General features: G+C 42.3%; 4 protein-coding genes across 4 annotated transcripts; 2 read left to right on the top strand and 2 right to left on the bottom strand.

Annotated features, from left to right (window-relative positions):
* The first annotated feature begins 1324 nt into the window (after positions 1–1324).
* On the top strand, positions 1325–6525 carry tmem145 (transmembrane protein 145). The gene is made up of 3 exons (XM_084472044.1): positions 1325–1725; positions 2541–2729; positions 3974–6525. Exons 1-3 carry the CDS (start codon positions 1498–1500, stop codon positions 4199–4201), a joined length of 645 nt encoding a protein of 214 aa, XP_084328170.1. The 5' UTR covers positions 1325–1497; the 3' UTR covers positions 4202–6525.
* A 984-nt stretch (positions 6526–7509) lies between these two features.
* On the top strand, positions 7510–10146 carry mrpl17 (mitochondrial ribosomal protein L17). Its single transcript, XM_084472045.1, has 3 exons — positions 7510–7848; positions 9357–9425; positions 9526–10146. The coding sequence occupies exons 1-3, from the start codon at positions 7675–7677 to the stop codon at positions 9778–9780; spliced, it is 498 nt and encodes a 165-aa protein (XP_084328171.1). The 5' UTR covers positions 7510–7674; the 3' UTR covers positions 9781–10146.
* Positions 10147–10317: 171 nt separating this feature from the next.
* Positions 10318–12617, bottom strand: LOC311351882 (trypsin-1-like; the record flags this gene model as incomplete). Its single annotated transcript, XM_084472043.1, has 6 exons — positions 10318–10365; positions 10475–10576; positions 11137–11273; positions 11494–11744; positions 11965–12115; positions 12578–12617. 6 exons carry the CDS (start codon positions 12615–12617, stop codon positions 10318–10320), a joined length of 729 nt encoding a protein of 242 aa, XP_084328169.1.
* A 1960-nt stretch (positions 12618–14577) lies between these two features.
* On the bottom strand, positions 14578–17323 carry LOC311351881 (trypsin-1-like; the record flags this gene model as incomplete). The annotated part of the gene is made up of 6 exons (XM_084472042.1): positions 14578–14760; positions 15106–15207; positions 15350–15486; positions 16398–16648; positions 16992–17142; positions 17284–17323. 6 exons carry the CDS (start codon positions 17321–17323, stop codon positions 14713–14715), a joined length of 729 nt encoding a protein of 242 aa, XP_084328168.1. The 3' UTR covers positions 14578–14712.
* Between the last annotated feature and the right edge of the window lie 1865 nt (positions 17324–19188).

Raw genomic sequence — 19188 nt, forward strand, 5'->3', positions numbered from 1 at the left:
TTTAGCCTTTCATCGCCGGTGACTCCTCACCCCAGAGCTTATCTCATTCCTGCCGTAACATTTGCTGTATATTATACCAAGGGAGCACCAAAGGCTCCAAAGCACAATGTCACATGTTACAATGACCGCTCAATTGAATAAGGCCTCTGAATAAAGGGAAGAATAGCTGATTTATACATGCGGTGCAGTGCAAGTGCAGCGGTCTGCAGCCGCAGCGGTGTCCCTGCTTTGTCCGAGTCCGGTCCGTAGGGGCTCTGACTTGAGCCATAAACCCAGAGTTGCCATCCTTCACCGGAACACATGTCCTGTAACATGTCCTTGATTCAGGACGCACTCACACTAGGCAAAGTTGCCCTGTACTGTACTGTACAGCACTGTGCCGTTGCCCTGTGCTCAAACGAGGCAATCTCAACCGGGCCTGAGTACGGTTGCCTCTTGTCTCTTGTCATCCAGCTCAGGTGTCGGCTCATTAGCATCTGTGCCGTGGCCTGAGCACACCTCTCCGAAGTGTACTGAGGCCACGGGATTGAACTGTACTGGAGTACGGACGGCGGGCTCACACTAGCCAAACGATCTAGACTTCAGGGGGCAAACGTATCCGGGTACGGTACAGATGGCGAGTAGTGTGAGTGCGCCCTTAGTCGTAGTAGAGGTGCTCTCTTCTGGCCTCTTCTCCTTACAGAATCCTTCCTCGGCATGAGGAGCATGGGGAGTGAACAGTAATTTGTCACCTGCTTGGATGCTTAGACCCCGAGAGAAAATAGACCCCACCCATTAAAACGATGGGCTTAAACCACATGAGATTGCAATTCATTTCATCTAAAATAATTAGTCTCATGCTTAATGCACACTTTGATAACCCTTAACCCTGAATAATATAGTTATAAATACATTACAGATTTCTGTTGTCCATCACTTGAAAAACGGATCAGTCGGTACACACACACAAACACACACACACACACACACACACACACACTTTCAAACATATAGAAGGCATTTGTTTTCCCCTAACCCTAGGTAACATCCTGGTAATGAATGATATTTGATGCAGATGGTTGGGGTCTTCTCTATTATGATAATTTATGCTGTCTCTTGAAATGCACATAAGGTACCATATGGATGTGTATGACCCTAAGTACATCACACTCACTTTGGCAATTTCACAGAGAGCCTGAGCAACTGCTAACTGTGAGGTAGATTGCAATGACTAATGCCATCTCTCTCTCTCTCTCTCATCTCTCTCTCTCTCTCTCATCTCTCTCTCTCTCTCGTCTCTCGTTGCGACCCTGTCTCCCCCATCATTATATTGTTATCTTCCTCTTTCCCTCCCAGTATTGCTCTTGTTATTTATGTTTTTTTTATTCAACGCCTCTTTCCATCTGCTCCTCTCTCCCCTTTCAGTTTCAATCATATTCAATTGTTCAATTTGTGCGATAATGTTTTTCAGTGGCATATGATGTATTTAGTCAATTACATTTTCTTTAATTAAGTCGCATGGTTTTCCAATGTTTTGTATCATCGTTTGCTGAGCTTATGGTTATATTTGTATACTGTTGCTATAACCAATCATTTGTAACTCTTCTTTCTTTCTATGTTTCTAGGTTTTTTGCAGTGCCGGTCATGGCTCTGATCGCAAACTTTGGCATTTCTCGGTGGGCTCGGGAGAAGATTGTGAATGGTATCCAGCTGGGAATCCACCTCTACGCCCACATAGTGTTTCTGGTGGGTGCCTCTCTCTCTCTCTCTCTCTCTCTCTCTCTCTCTCTCTCTCTCTCTCTCTCTCTCTCTCGCTCTCGCTCTCGCTCTCTTTCTCTCTCTCAATCACACACACAGTCTCACTCTGCCTTCACAACCTTTTTCTTTCACACACATACAGTGCCTCTCACACACTCATTCACTCTCACACACACACACGCACACACACACACACACACACACACACACACATACATACACAGATACACAGACACGACAGACACACTCTCCCTCTCTCTGTCATTCTCATTCTTTTTTTCTCTTTATCTCACTCTCTCTCACTCTCACACACACTTCCCTCTTTCTCTCCGTCTGCATGTTTCTCTCGCTCTCAAACTTTCTCACCTGCTTTCTCTCTCTCTCTTTCTCTCTCAATGTCTCTGTGTGCATTTTCACACATAAAGACACACACACACACACACACACACACACACACACACACAGACTACAATTCATCAGCTCTTATTCTCCCACCAGATTCCATTTTGTTTGTAAGCCTTGAGTCGCTCCTTGTCTGATTTATTCATACCACTTTCACATGCTACTCTAGTCATTACTTTCCTATTGCATTCCTGCACATTTAATTTCCCCAAACATTCTGCACTCGCCGGCGCGTGCATCTAATACATCACACTACATGACTAAATGATGTGCTAAAAACGAACGTGCGCAAACTAATCTCAAGTCATGTCTGAGGACTTTTTTTTCTTTTTTTTCAGCATATATTTTTTATGTTTCTCAGCTTTTTTTTCCTTCCCCATTTCCTTCCCCACTTCTGATAGGTGATCACAAGGCCTTCTGCAGCCAATAAGAACTTCCCGTACCACGTCCGGACCTCCCAGATCGGCATCCTGCTGTCCAGTCCCGTGGGGGAGGCGGCGGGGGAGGGGTTCCCTCACCACGCCTACGGGAACAGCTCCTTCCTGGGCGACTCGCAGCCCAACTTCACTGAGCTTTTCTCCATCCATTCGGTGAGCGGCAGGCCGAAGCGCCCAGGGGCTCGCACAGGGCCTCCCTTTCTTTAAATCTTATTATAATCTGGGGCGCCCCGGTGGTGCACTGGGCTAAGGGGCATACTATATAGGCACAGTCCTAATCGCAGAGACCCAGGATCGAACCCGGCCTGGGTCGTTTACTGCATGTCCTCCCCTCTGTCTTCCACACTTTGCTCTCTATAATAAAGCTAAAAAAATAATCTTATTTTAATCTCACCACACGTTGCAGCATGTCTCCAAAGAACAGTGCATCGTTTCCACGTGTCGGTGTGTCTGCCTGTTGGACTGTTGTGGGCGTGGTCTGGTGTTATGCTGTTGATGTGACAGCAGACTTGGACTATGTAGTTACAAGTGACATCTTCAGACTGCACCCAATGAGACTGAGAATGATTATGGCTTCAATGCAACACAAATGTCTGAGGAAGAAGAATGGGCATTGGTTAAACGATACAAAGACGGTCATCGATACAAAGACGGTCACGGACCAGATGCATTCATCTTTACCTTGACTTACTTCTGATATTTCTGGTGCACTGCAATTTAACTCAGGGCTCAGGGATAAGTACAGGCCATTATAAATATATGAGATTTAATCAATATTCTATTATTATTGCATTATTATTCATCCATTTTCTCACATTATGTTTAAAATTATGACTTTTCCGCAGAAAGATTAAGGTCGCTAAGGTTGGCCTAACCCTCAATAGCCCACTCATCACTATGCTAATTAATGCAAACAGGTTGCAGACCAGAATAAGCCTTTAATCCTGTAAGCTTAACCCCTTCCATCTTTCAGCCATTTTGGTAGTGTCTGTAAATAAATAAATCACCTGATAATATTCAAATTCGGCAATAAGGTCTTCCCTTGCGATGGTCCTAAATGATGACAATTGCAAGGTGAGGCCTGCTTGCCGAATGAGCATATGAGCAGGTGAGACACATGTGAACAAATACAGTTTAACATGTAAACGCATAAGCTGTATTTGTACACACGTGTCTCGTCTTAATTAAACAGACTAGAACCCAAACAAGGCCAAATGTAGACGTTACCATTGTTAATCTCACCTCTCTCTCTCTCTCTCTTTCTCTCTCTCGCTCTGTCTCTCTCTCTCTCTCTCTCTCTCTCTCTCTCTCTCTCTCTCTCTCTCGCTCTGTCTCTCTCTCTCGCTCTGTCTCTCTCTCTCTCTCTCTCTCTCTCTCTCTCTCTCTCTCTCTCTCAGGATCCTGTGAAGACGGTGGAAGAGTTGGTGGCCCGCAATGGCAAAGAGGTGGCGCGGAACAAGGAGCAGAAGATCATCACCACCGCCGCCGACTTGCTGTCTGAGTTGCCGCCACCTCCTCCCCCGCCCCCTCCGCCCATACCCCCCCGCCTGTCCGCTCGCTCCACCTTCACAGAGTACTTCAGTATGCAGGGCGGGGGTGGAGGGTCTTTGGGGACCAAAGCATAATGAAGTGAGATGTAAAGGACAAGAGGACAGCGAGAAAGAGAGAGAAGGGAGTGAGGTTGGAATGTGAGAGTTGGGCATGAGAGGATTCATAAATGGAGTGCCAGTATTAAATGAGAAACGAGCAAGATAAATTGAGTCAGAAACATGAAATAGGGAGTAATCGTTGGGGGGGGAAAAAGCTCAAAGGGACCAACACTCGGAATATCGAATGTAAAGAAACACCAACGTTGGAAACATGGAGTGAATGCATCGGAAGCGTGCATGCAAAATGGAATCCCCAGAGCGTTTCCATCCTGACCTGTGAAGGAGCGTGATCGGAATGTGACCTGAACGGCAGCAAATAGCTCGAGAGATAAGAGTGTCAAAAGCACATTGGAGAACGAAGAAGCAATAAATATTTTATGTTTGATGATGAGTAAGAGCTGTGGCGGGAGATGGATGAGAAAGTGGATTGAGCAATAGAAAAAAAAACGACTGCAGAGCTACATGGGGAAGCCAACTGACAACTTTTGACTTTTGACAGATTTTTGTTTAAAAATGTACCAAGGCATCACAGATGATGGGGCTGGAGGGGTGTACATAGTTTGGAAGGAGGGGGATATGACTCGGAATAGTTCGCTTTATAGCAAAAAAAACACAAAAACAAGACTTATGTTTTGATATATTTTTTTGTGTCCACAATAAATAATTCCAATTGATGCTTTGATCAACAAAATTGTCATGCCATGTTAACATACCTTAAGTATAGTGTTTATATCCCTGTGAGCAACAAAATAAGTTATATTCTCTGAGTATCTTTATATTGTTATAAGCCTTTGTGGCACCCACCTAATTTTGACAAAAATGCAGATGTGTAAATGTACAACGTCACGATTACTGTGGACACTTTTCTTTAAAACAAACGCATGTTTAAATTGTGCTTTTTCTCTCCAAAAGCAGATATATAGATATTCAACAAATCTATACTATTTGCTCATTGTATGTATTCAAACCTACATTTTGAAGTTGCATACAATATGCTGTAGTATATTCTAAATGGCAAATCATATCTTAATAGAGGAGTATGATGCTTATTTACTATTACAACCCCCTCTCTCATACTATGGTATCAATGTAATAGTACCTCTATGCTTTTTTGCTTTCCATTGGACACTGGCCGACATTTTTGATTTCTGTGTATGTAGACGTTGGTGAATGTACTAATGCAATAGAGCACAACAACGGGGTGGGGGTCTTTTTTGTTACCATACTTGTATAATGTCATTGGTGGTCATCCTCTTAACCTCTGATTTTATTTTGAACGGGAAAAGGAGTTGTACAGCACAGTTGTACATTTCACACACTGGTTTTACTGTAAGTAACTACAAGGTATTGTCCCTAACAAGTACACATAACGGTGTCTTGATTGATTTGCTAATATTAATCGTTTTATTATATATAAATATACATATTTTGTTTTGCCCCCTTCAATTAAGCAATGACATAAAATAAAAGTATTTGGAAACTGTGAAAATAGCAACTGAAATGTACATTTTGTTTGTCCTGCATGTAGCACTTTACTGTTCCGCGTCTCATTCCGGCTAGTTGTGATCGTGTCACCGTGGAGACCAATCTGCATTCACACAGCACCACGCCGTAATGCCATTGGTTCGAACATAACACGTGTACATATACACCTAAAATGTCTGTACATTTTAGAGAATGGGTAATATAATTAGAATTATGAAGAAATCGATTGAAGAGCGATGTGAAGGTGTCTTTGAAGAAACTGAATTTCCACTTTCAGTATATGAAAACACTCAATTAAAAAGGTCAAACACACCGACAATAGGATACAAAAGGCAAACCGTGTACTCATTTGTATCCTCACTAAGAGGCATTGGTTTAGCCATTGCTTATTTCAAAAACAAAAACAAGGTTATCTGGAATTTGATTCATCTGATCTAATCTAATCTGAACGGAAACCCTCCTCTACAGTTCTATCAACGTTTATCTTGCTATAAGGTCAAGAGTGTATTAGAATGTTAAAACTGTGTTGTGTTATTCGTAAGAGTATGGTAAAAGATATACAAGTGTATGTGACCACTGAATATTCGACAAAGCCCTATAGTGGTTTCCTGGTTGTTTGTGTCAGATCTCATCTTTGGCATGACTGCCATTCATTTCCTCTTGCTTGTAGTTGTGTTTACCATGACAAAAGAAATAGGTGACTGGGGAATGGACTCCTTGAGAAATAGCTCCAAAAGGCTGAGGCTACTGCTTCGACACATGTGTAACGGTGTACAAGTACATGCACACACATACAGCGTGAAGGATGAGGAGGGCTTGTGTATGCATGACGGAGAACAGCACAGCGGCTCAGAGTGAATGGGTTATGAGCACATCACTGAAGCACTCTTCATATTCATTTTAATGGTGTCATGAGAATTATATATGCTGTACATACACATTTTTGGCAAACTAATAAAGACAATGTTGGTTTATTAGACACCTCTGGTGGATGTGGCTTGTTTCTGAATGTTTGTGATGCAATTGTATTCAATATGAACTTGTCCAATCCAATACTTTTTAATCTGTAAATTCTTATTCAGTCTGCTCCTATACTAACCGTTAAAGAGTTCATTAAAATGAATCAGCATGAGCACAGAATTTAGCCTGAGGTTAATTTCACCACTGGCCAAATAACAGTCCCCTAAGCATAATCACTAATTGGAATCCATCGCACTGTTATACACTCTGCTGCTTACAGAGTTGCATTAAATAGGTAGCATTTCCAAAGAGCATTTTCCATGAGATGTATTGATCGTTAAAACTGCAACTCTCTTTGTGTTAAATGTAGTTTTAAGATGTATTCTCAAATACAAGATAGTACTTTTATAATCCCAGATGGGAGATGTTGGTGTCCTGTACATTTGGCAGAATCTACAGGGCAGTAATATACATAAAGATCTATAGAAAATACAACAACTTTAAGTTACTCAAACACTGACAATGCAGAAGATTGGCCTATATCTGTTTACAAAATGACTAGAAGCAATGTAAAAATATAAAATAATGTAATCATTACAGACAGTTGATGTGATCCACCGTTTATGCTTGACTATTAAACGTATGTATTAAACGTTATAAACAAGTGTCTACGTGAAAGTACGCTAAATGATTGAACATAATAAATAGATTCTAATAGAAAGTAAAAAATTGTGAATGCGAACCAAAGCATGCATAGTGACGAATGAGTGTCAAATGCCAAAGCGGAACTTTGTTTATCTTCCTAGAGCAAGTCGGACATTTCAAGCAGTGCACCCGTTGCGCATGTACGCTTTCGACCCCGGAATTGTGCGTTGACTTTACTAGGGGTCGTTTTTAGCAACGCTGGTTAGAATTATATTAAGACATAATATATACGTTTCAGGGAAAGTTCCCATTGTTGTCTTTCGTTGTGTGCCTCCTTGTAGGCTGTCCAAACGAACAACATGCGTCTCACGTTGCAGTTGTTTATATCTCATGGGCGAGTTGCGCGTCGAATCGGACTCGGACCCGAGTCCAGAATCAACATACTGAGGAACATCCTGACCGGACTGGTCCGCCACGAGAGGATAGAGACCACCACGGGACGGGCTGATGAAGTCCGGTTCTATGCGGAAAAGGTAAGACATTGATGCTGTATACGAGTTATTTTCCCTTAATCTGTGTGACAGGTTACCTGGACTACGACAGGAAAACTATTGTTGTGTGTATCACTCTTAACTGTTAGCCATTCCAAGGTTGACTTTTCTCTCTGTGGGGTCCCTAAGATTCTTTATTTGGTGGCCCACGTGGGTCTTATGACTTTTTATCATTAATTTCATTCATTTACATGTCATTAATGGGAAGGTATATTGGTTAGGCGTCTTGCTCAGGTAGCCTCCACGAAGACTGCAGACATTTGGATTTTTAACATTTTGGTTTGGAATCAAACGTCCACCACTAGACTATCCTGCATAGTAGGCCATGCAGTCTAGGGCTATAGAAGAGTGTATGTTGTGGGGATATTGTAAAGATAATTGTCTGAGGAGTATAAAGTTGCCCTATTATTGTTTCACATTGTTGAGAAGAACATTTGGATTTGGACTAGGGATGTCACGATACCATCAATTTAGTAGTCGATACCAATACCAGTGAAATTCCACGATTCTCGATACCCAATTCGATACCACGGTCAAAAACAAAACAATAAATCCCATGTACTTTATTTATTAAAAACATTTAAACATTACAAAAAACAGTGGCACTCGCATGTAGCCTTCAAGTAATGAATAAAAATAAACCACTATTAACATTACAAAAAAAGAACAGTGGCATGTAGCATTCAAGTAATAATAATAATTTTTAAAAAAATACACGCTGAAAGCAGGCAGTCATGCAGCTATGCGGCTCGCGTTTACACTTGCGTGCATGGCGGGGTTTAAAACATAACTTCCAACCTAATATTAAGTAATATAACGCAGGTGCGCAAGGCAGCCACAGGAGACGCCAACATTGTTTTCAACCGCTCGGTACCGCGCCGTATTAATTATCAAGTTTTGAAAAGAAAAAGTATTTGAAGCGAATAAGCAACGCTGTTTTTGATTTGTTTATTTGATTTTGAACGAACAGTTTTGGATGCATGCATCGGCTTTGAGTTGGTTTGTTTACTTTGAAATTGCATACGCTCGCAACACACACGCACACGCGCACACGCACGCACACATTCACCGCCGCACCCACTACAACCTGCCGATCTTCAATCAAAACAACAACAAGTAAGTGATGCCGAACGCAGTCGTACCATGCGTGTTTAGCGCAGCGCAGCGTTCCAAATGCAAAGTACTTCCAGACACGACTCTTGCTATTCTTTTTATCGACGAGTCGAGGCGGAGCCGTCGCACTCGCTGCAGCTGCAGTTGCCGTCTTCCATGTTCCCGTGTAGGTGTATATGCTGCCCACATGACGTCCGGAGGAATTGCATCTTCGGTACCTACGGTACCTACGGTACTAAGAAAAACGAGTACCGTCACGTTTTTTGAATTTTGGTATCGACTTGGTACCGAAGTATCGGTTCTCGTGACATCCCTAATTTGGACTAGTTCCTCCCTGTGTCCTAACCTTTTGTTCTTAATGTATCTTTGGGTCCTAGTTGATTGACTACGCTAAAAGAGGAGACACAGATGAGAAAGCAATGAAAATGGCCAGTTTCTGGCTAACGGTATGTCGATTGAAAATATCAGTAATATAATAGTAAGTTACATGTATTGTGTAGTCTGACTTGTTGTCTCTCTCACCCACCCACTCACCCACTCATCCAGGAGAAGGATCTGGTCCCTAAGCTGTTCAAGGTCCTCGCTCCCAGGTTTGAGACCCAGCCGAAGGACTACACCCGCATGGTACGTCTCCCCGCAAGGATGAACTTGGATCGAGCCAAGATGGCTGTCCTGGAGTACAAAGGAAATCCCTACCCTCCTCTGAGTCCCATCAGAAAGGAGAATGAACTGACCCTCATCAACCAGCTGCTCAAAGCGTACAGGGAGGAGAGGGCACAGCTGTTTGCAGCCAAAGCCTAAGACTGTAACACCCCCCACGTACCTGCCATTCATTTTCTGGATCAAAGCTAGCACCACTGAAGTTCTGAATCATATCCCCCTCCTTCCTAACTATGTACACCCCTCCAGCCCCATCATCTGTGATGCCTTGGTACATTTTTAAACAAAAATCTGTCAAAAGTCAAAAGTTGTCAGTTGGCTTCAGCATGTAGCTCTGCAGAGGCTGTGGGTTATCTTGGCTGATTTAGTAAACCTGGGAGGACTGTCTGCTCGTTCCATAATTCACACACAAGCTACTGAGGCCACTGAAGCTGGGAGACTTTATTTGTCATTTGAATTACCAAACCTGTACATGTGTTCAAATAAACGTTTGTATTTAATTATTAATACTGTTATCAGTTTATCATTGTTCCAACTACCGGTGTTGCTTTTGCGTTTTCTATGAATACCGTTGCATAATACCAAAAAAAACAACATTGACCTTTTTATACATGAACATTTATTAACAACGGGTCAATTCTCTTCAAACCATTGGATTTGTTCTAGCAGGTGTCAGTGCTAGTAGGTGGCCATGGTGGACTGCAGCCAGTCGGTAAAGATGCACGTCTGTGTGGGGAGAAATGTCAACTTCATGAGTGAGAAAAGCACAGGACTATATCTCTTTAAAGGCTCATCCCAAAGTAATCTCTGAAAGGATTAGGCTGTGTTTTTCTACCTTGGCATAGACTCCAGGGTGGTTCTTCTCAGCACAGCCGAAGCCCCAGGACACCACCCCCTGCAGCTCACCATCACACACCACTGGGCCGCCAGAGTCCCCCTGAGCGCAGTGGGAACAGCACAGGTTGAGATAAAGCTAGCCTGGTTGGGTGTGGATAAGCTAATTTTGGGAAAAGTATTTTTTAATAATCTTCAGGAAGGTCACTGGAAGGTGAGGTCACACATTTGTCCACAAAAATCCTCTACTTGGTGATGAAGCTCTGCATTAAATCAAATCAAAACGTAAGCAGCTCAGACCAAAGATATGTCTATTGTTAAAAATTGCGTATCAGTCTGGAACTCCTGAAATCCAAGGGGCGTTATCAACTGACACCAACCAATATCATGCAATTTAATAGACTTACTACCAATCAGATCAATTAAACCAGTGACACATCAGCGACAGCAATCTTGGTTATACATGAAAATGCCTCAACATAGCCTCTGATCAGCCATCGAACACGCCCAGTATTAGATTGGGGGAAGTGATTGGTCTGACCCGGGCCAGGTCTGCTGGAAATCAGTCTGAACGGGGGGCTGAATGCATATTCCGAAGCAAATGGAACATGGCCTGGTTACCTGGCTACAAAACACCCACACAAACAGAAAACTGTGAGTCACCTGGCAAGAGTCCTTGCCCCCCTCCACGTATCCGGCACAGAACATGGCGTCGGTGAGCATGCCGGGGTAGGAGTTGTCACAGACCTCCCTGGAGAGGATGGGGACGTTCACACACTGCAGGCGGTTGCTGTCGGCCGCTGCAGCACGAAAACAAAGCAATAACTAAGTCAATAAAAAAGTGTTACTACTGCAATCAATAACACAGGTCGGGGTAGTGAAGAAAGGCTGTTCCACTGCCACGCAAAAAGGTTCTTTAGTTCAATCCCTAGTGTCTGCAAAACAGCGGGTCCAGTCCGCCATGGTGTTCAAAGCTACTTTGTTCAATCGCCAATGTCCAAAATAGTGCAGTGTACCCACCAGAGTCCATGGTGACCCCCCACCCTGACACGGTGCACATGGTCCCAGCCGGGGCACAGCTGGTGGGCAGGGCCACAGCCTGCACGTACTGGTTGAGGGTAGCGGGTTGGCTGAGCTTGATCAGCATGATGTCGTTGTTGACCAGCCAGGACTCGTAGTCTGGGTGAGGGATCACCAGGGACGCGGAGATGATCTGCTCATTGCCGTCCATGAACCAACGGTTGTGGTCTCCGAGCACGATGTCCATTTTGCTGTTGTGGTAGAAATGTATGAGTTATGGTTGAACATTCCTTCCATACTTTCACACACTGCAAAAGGGTTTAATTGGTATTGTACCCATAGGCATCCTTTCATCTGCATATAGAGATGCAAATGCAACATTAATTCCAAAATTGAGTGCTGCAACAGTTGAAACAGCTAAACAGTGACTTTTGTGGTAATGATCTCACAAGTGACTCTCAAGTGACTCACGACTTGAAGCAGTGAGCAGCAGAGACCACCCACTCCTGGTTGACCAGGGAGCCTCCGCAGAAGTGGTATCCAGAGTTCAGAGACACCTGGTGGGGCTGGGAGTGTGGAACGCACTCCTTCCCTCCCACAATCTTATCATCTTCGGTGGCAACTAAAAATACAGAATTTATTGAAATATCAGCCACATCCCAGCCACATATCAGCGCTTGGTCTGTGAAATAAAGGCTGCATGGGTGCATTAGGTGGAGACACATTTTGCAGAGGTTGCCAAATTTGCGGTTCTCAAGCCAATACTGGGCAGGATTTCAAAAAGGAGTGGCAGTAGGTATACAGCTTTTAGTTGTACACACTTTTTCCAATATTGCACATTTATCTTAAAGAAGAATACTTGTGTGCCAAAAAGTCTTTCAGTGCCCAAGGTTGATTCTATCCACAAAAAGGCTTGAATCAATGCTAAAGCTGAACAAAGTAAACTTGGCAACTTGAGCAACATTTTTCAATATAATAAGAGATATGGTCGATATGGTCAGTATTCGAAATAAGTTGCAGTCCTAGATATGTACTAGATACCAGCCAAGCAGCATAAATTTGTTAGTACTGTATAGAGACTCACAGGCAGCTCCCAAGAGCAGAACAAAGACCAGAGACCTCATGTCTGGAAAATGAAGATTCAGATGGGAGGAGGAGGATTTGGCAGGACCTTTTTATGGAATTTTAGCCCCCTGCCAACCGCTAGGACACACCCCTGATAATGTTTAGTCAAATCAAGACCAAGGGGAATATGGATGAGATTGGGAATCAATCAAAAATTACCTTAAAACAAACAGATTTTGACCTGAAATCAAGGGGTTTACGATCAGTATTAAAAGTAGCAGTATGGTTCTTTGTCATTTATGCAGTAATGTGTGCTTCATGGTGGCATATTGAGGTAATGAGAGACAGTAGGCCATGTGTGGCATGGGAGGTAATCTACTTCTGGACTTTGACCTTGGCTTGCACACAGGTGTATGCTTTCTCACTGTATGGAAACGTACAGCATGTGGCTTTATTTGGGCCAGATAAAGTGTACATTATTTTTACATGTTTAATAGTTGAACACATTTTTCTATGTGTAATCAATGTATAGTCATTTCTGATAAGCTTTTTGTGTATCCTACATTGTATAACAGCTTTATATTTCCTGTGTTTCATGCCATTTAATCGGACGGCATATGTTACATGTAGAACATTGTACTCTTATAATTACAATGAAAAATGGCCCATTCGACACATCCTAACATTCTGCATTCCCTGCATATTTGTTACATTTAAGGATGTACGATTTAGGATATTTTATGGAATTGTGTAGCAGTGCAGCCCTTTCCTGCATGTTTCATTCTACTTGCACTAATTTGCACAAATTTGCACACCTCAATAAATTCATGATGATTAGATGCCAATGATGATCATCATTTTTGTTGACATTATTATAATGTTCCATTTTGTCTTCTGCTCGATGTTTCGAAATCCAGGATAACTTCAGTGATTGACAGAATAAATGTATAGTCATTTTGAGTCATTTTGAAAGATTATGAAGTTATTTTTGAATATCTAATATATGTCAATATATCAATGGTGTCCTATCCCCTCACCTTCACATTTCCCTGGAAACCCATTATATAGCCTGTGATTGGCCTAAAGATCCTATGTATTTAGAGGAGTGAATTCAAGGTTTGCACACTTTTTTAATCCAAGCGTTAACTAGCGTAACTAATGGCAGTTCAGATGGGGGGATTGTGGTGGGTGGGTGTGCATGCTTCAACACAACTTTTTTTTCTTTCAGAAATTTGGTATCCAAAACAAATCTGTTGCGATACAACTGCACAACGTTACGTTCTCAAAAGCAACCTTTATTCACGTACCGCAGTGCAAGTAAACATTGGCTTGTAGCGCCAACTGCTGTCGAGATAAAAGATCAATACTTATAACAGATGGCGATACTTATAGGTCTATGGATGTAGTTTCAGCACTATAGAGGCAGTAGGAGGTGTTTTCAATACTGTGCGTTGAGAAATATAAATAGGTTATTACCTCTGCCATGTCCTAGTGGTCACCGCTAGTGGCCACCTACATTTACACTAAACCTTTAATGTAGGTACCTTTCCTTGACTGGTTGTATAGCTAATAGCCTCACAGTTCCATTACACTGCTGACCTCCAGGGACTTCAATGTACCATTGTATAAAAAGTACAGAATATTGTGCTGAATACCAAAACAAACATACAGTTAGCTGCATCTCTTTGTGTTCATGCAAGCGGTCAGAGGGAAATGACCACAACGTATTCAAGCTGATAAGTAGAGGAAAACCGTACACATATTTGCAGTAGTACGATGAAGCAGTGCATATATATATATATATATATATATATATATTTTTTTTTTTTAATACATACATATACAATACAAAAACCTACATATTTCTGAAGGCAGAAGAGGCTGCTCAATTGGTTGATCTAATTCCTGGTATCTGATTTTCCACCTTCTGAGTATGATGTTGGATTTATCAAAATGAACAAACATTTTGAATTTGATGATAATTAGGAGACAGGAGAAAAATACACACAACACAACAAAACTCATTGAAGAATGACGACTTTATTAACACTCTAAAAGTATGTTTCAAGTATCAAGCAAGGTTTTGGTATAGTAATGGTGTTTTTGAGGTAGAATGATCCATTGTAGATTGATGGAAACACTGTGTGGTCAAACTTAATAGCTTCTCATGGTGTGTTCCAGCCAGTCACTGAAATGACAAACCTAAAGATGGAGAAAAAAAACATGAAGAATTAGACTTTCCTTCATCGTGTAGATTTCAATGTGTCAACTTAGCTTGTTATAGACTTGTCAATTCAAGCTAGTAGTGTATTGAATGGGAGATTGCGAATTTGTTCGTATCAATTCAAGCTCTGTGTATGGGTCTTACTGGCAAACCTAAATATCGGGACTAAAACATGGAGAATGCGACCTTGCTTCATCGTGAACATACAGTATCAATGACAAAACTTGGTCGAGTTTTTCGTTTTGAGAGTTGTGAGTGAGTCCAAGCTAGTGTATGTCTCATGAAGGAAGACTGGGAGTGAGAGTTGTGACTGAGGGACTTACTTTGGCGTAGACTCCGGGAAAATCCCTCTGGGCACACCCATAGCCCCAGGACACGACCCCCTGCAGCTCTCCATCACACACCAGGGGGCCCCCGGAGTCTCCCTGCAAGGAGAGCACAGAATTACACACCGCCCCTGTCAGAAGAATCCAATGAATCGCATGGAGGAAGTGTGTCTTAAAATGAGTGATTTAATTCATGGTTGGACACGCGGCCGGGGACCCTTGTGGTCGGTGAGGACAGTACCTGGCAGGAGTCCTTGCCTCCCTCCAGGTAGCCAGCACAGAACATGGACTGGGTGATCATGCCAGGGTAGGCGTTGTCACAGTCCTCTTCGGAGAGGATGGGCAGGTCCAGACACTGCAGCTTGTTGCTGTCATCGGCTAAACACAACAGAACAGATTGTTGTCTATTGATTAGATTCAAGATTCAATATGTTTTATTTGTCATATGCACAACAATTACAGACGCAGTCGCTCGCCATGAAATTCTTAAGTCTCAGGCTCCTTTAACAGTGCAATATAAAGAAAAGTAAAAGTATAAAGAAACACAAGTAAGGGAGCTAAGCCTAAATAAACAAATAAATGAATAAACTACAATACTGGGCATGAGTAATTACAATAAAATAAAAATATAATAGTAACTGTAATATATAATAATAACTAAGGTATAAACGGATGCAGCACAGAGTGAATTGTGACTGTAAACAGACATTTTTAGCCAGATGTCGACTGTTATAAAGTGGCATAAAGGTGAGCTAGGTAGCTCAGGAGTTCAGCTGTCTTATGGCCTGGGTGTTTCAGTCCCCATGGAAATGTTGTGTTGTAGGAATCCGTTTGAGAGATACCTAACTGAACCCCCTACTCATTAATGACTATAAAGACAAATAACTTTGGATCAATGACTAAATGAGGACAGGAATGAAGAACAAAACCCTTGTTAACTATCGTAGATGAACTGAACATGCCACGTCTCTAAAACCATCAGGATCAGGGATGATCTAAAATGTTTTGCCTGCTAGTATGTCAATTACGGCGCCCATTGCACTTCTGGACATCCCTGGACGGAGGGATCCCCCACTCTGCGTTCCTTCCTGATTTCTTCCTTGCTAATCAAGGGAGTTTTTTTCTTGCCCTTCGGGGGGCAAGAGTCGAAGGGGGGGGGGGGGGTGTCATAAACATATGGCCTGTTAAGCCCTTTGAGACTGTACCAGTGATTAAGGGCTATACAAATACAATTGAGTTTAATTCAATTGTATTTATAAAACCACAAAGAAGCGTGAACAACTACTCACCGGAGCTCATGGTGTCTCCCCAGCCAGACACGAGGCACTTGGTCCCCGAGGCAGCGCATCCGGTGGGCAGGGCCACGGGCTGCACGTACTGGTTCAGGGTGGCGGGCGTGCTCAGCCTGATCAGCATGACGTCGTTGTCGATGTTGTAGGAGCTGTAGTCGGGGTGGCGGATGACGCGGGACGAGGAGATGAACTGCTCGGTTCCCTCGGTGACCCGGATGTTGTGTTCGCCCAGACGCACCTCCACACGGCTGGAAGGAGAGAGAGAGAGAGAGAGAGAGAGAGAGAGAGAGAGAGAGAGAGAGAGAGAGAGAGAGAGAGAGAGAGAGAGAGAGAGAGAGAGAGAGAGAGAGAGAGAGAGAGAGAGAGAGAGAGAGAGAGAGAGAGAGAGAGAGAGAGAGAGAGAGGATGGAGATATATTGGGAGGGACACAAGTCATCTAAAATGTGATCTCAAATTCTTACTGGATTTGATGTCATGATTGCTCTTAGAGTTCTGCTTATTCGTTATGTACGTACAGTATGTACAGTCGGCTATATTCTTATGAAAGCCCAGCCGGGGGAATCAGCCTTGTTAGGTCTCGAATACACTCACAACTTGTAGCAGTGAGCAGCAGACACCACCCAGTCCTCGCTGACCAGGGAGCCTCCACAGAAGTGGTATCCAGAGTTCAGAGACACCGTGTGGGCCTGGGAGTGCTTCTGACACTCATACCCTCCGACGATCTTGTCCTCCTCCGTTGCAACTGTTCACATTTGGGACAAAAAGGCTAGAAGATGAGTTTTGAGTTGAGCCAGTAAAGTAAAGTATGAAGAACATCACAAGCATCTGAAGTCTGGAAATGAAATACATTCAGTCAGTGTAGTATTGTGAGCATTATACTTACAAGCCACTCCAATGAGCACAGCTAGTATTAGGGACCTCATGGTTACTGTTGATGAGGATAGCCAAGACCCTTACCCTGGCTTTATAGGACAAGTGTCACCTCTGACCCCCAAACAGACCCTCCCCATGGGCTAAATTCACCAATCACAACCCTCAGAGAATATTTGTTTTTGCTCTACAAACAATATTGGAAATTCAAAGTGTTTTTGTAAACAAATGTAGTCAAAATTGTGTTATTTCTTTTTGCCTAAATAATGGTAGCTCACTACTCTTTTGAGGGTTTTATATGAAGACACACAGATAATTAACGTAGACCATTTATTCTATGGACTGAATATCCTCACTTCAATAAATAGTAAATCAATAAACCATTGCTTATTTTCAGAATTTATATGGTGCATAGATATGGCATGTTTTTCTATGGTTATTATGAATGATGTAATCTGAGTGTGAGCCTTTTAGCACTAGTTTGAGAACTGTAAGTGTGGTATGTGCATTGAACCTAACACAGGACGTGGCCTGTAGTTACCGGGTCCATATTCTAACCTGTAGTATCTTAACTTGACCCGGCCTGAACTGGCCTCTGGGGTCAGCAGTACAGATGGGTCACTTCACATGGTCACACACTGTAAACACACTGTAAGAACTACTGGTCTACTGGCATACACCTTGGAAAACCATGCTTAAAATGTTCTTCTAAATGTGGATGTTGCTGTACAACTGCAATTATACATACTAATAAACCCCATTATTATAATGGGGTTTATTATTATAATTATGATGATAATGATGAACACTAACAAACACTATAATTCTACCATGTAAATGTGTTGATGTATATTATGGGATTTGTTAAAACAAATGATGTTCCCAATTGAATAAAACACCAACACAACATGTCTACTGTTATTTATATTTCTAAATACATTTTTCACAGTTGAGTCCTTAATTGACCCCATGTTCTCTCCATCAGCTTACCTTCTAATAAAGACCATTTAGCAGCAGTCATAATAGGATCCTGCATGCACACATTGCACACTCACACACACACAGACATAAACTCTCTCTCTCACACACAGACAGACACACACACACACACACACACACACACACACACACACACACACACACACACACACACACACACACACACACACACACACAGATACCCACACACAGATATACATGCCAAATTAAAGAGAACTTGAGTGTAATCTCACAGCTAGTCTGACATTTTGATAATTAGAAAATAGGAAATGCTTTAAATCCTTTATCTAATGACTTGGGAGTAATCTTCAAACTTGAACTGCATACAAATACAACCCAGTCCTGGGCGGTTAGCGATGGTATAAGAAATGATTAAATATGAGTTGAAAAATCCTCTGAAATAGTTCAAGCCTCTGAAATATTTAAACACATTTGCCTTATTATTATTATCATACCTCTGCTTCAGCAAAACTTAAATTATATTAAGTTATATTCCTGACCTTTAGGTTGGAATATTCTTAACTTCGTTTTATAGGGATTTGGCAGATCGTAAAGTGCAGAAGTGTAAAATATGTAATAGCATATTGCACTGTTAAACACTTTTTTCATTACGGACAGTCACTACATTACTAGTTTCTTGGCCTTGAGTTGAGGGTTCATAATACATCTCTGTGAGAAAAATAGGTTTTTAGATTAGAAATTCACCAACTGGCCACTTGACATTTAGCTGCATGTCAACTAGAGCAGTAGTCCGGGATATCTTTCTATATTTTATTGGGTGTTGTGATTGGTTATTTCCTGACCAATCAGACATCATCAGTGCCGCTCTATCAATGGACATACATCAATTTTCATCGCCTTATTGATTGTTGAGCAATCATGAGGTCCCTGGTCTTCCTTCTGCTCATTGGAGTGGCCC

This window comes from Micromesistius poutassou (assembly GCF_964030765.1).
Source record: "Micromesistius poutassou genome assembly, chromosome: 8".
In the NCBI taxonomy this organism is placed as follows: Eukaryota; Metazoa; Chordata; class Actinopteri; order Gadiformes; family Gadidae; genus Micromesistius; species Micromesistius poutassou.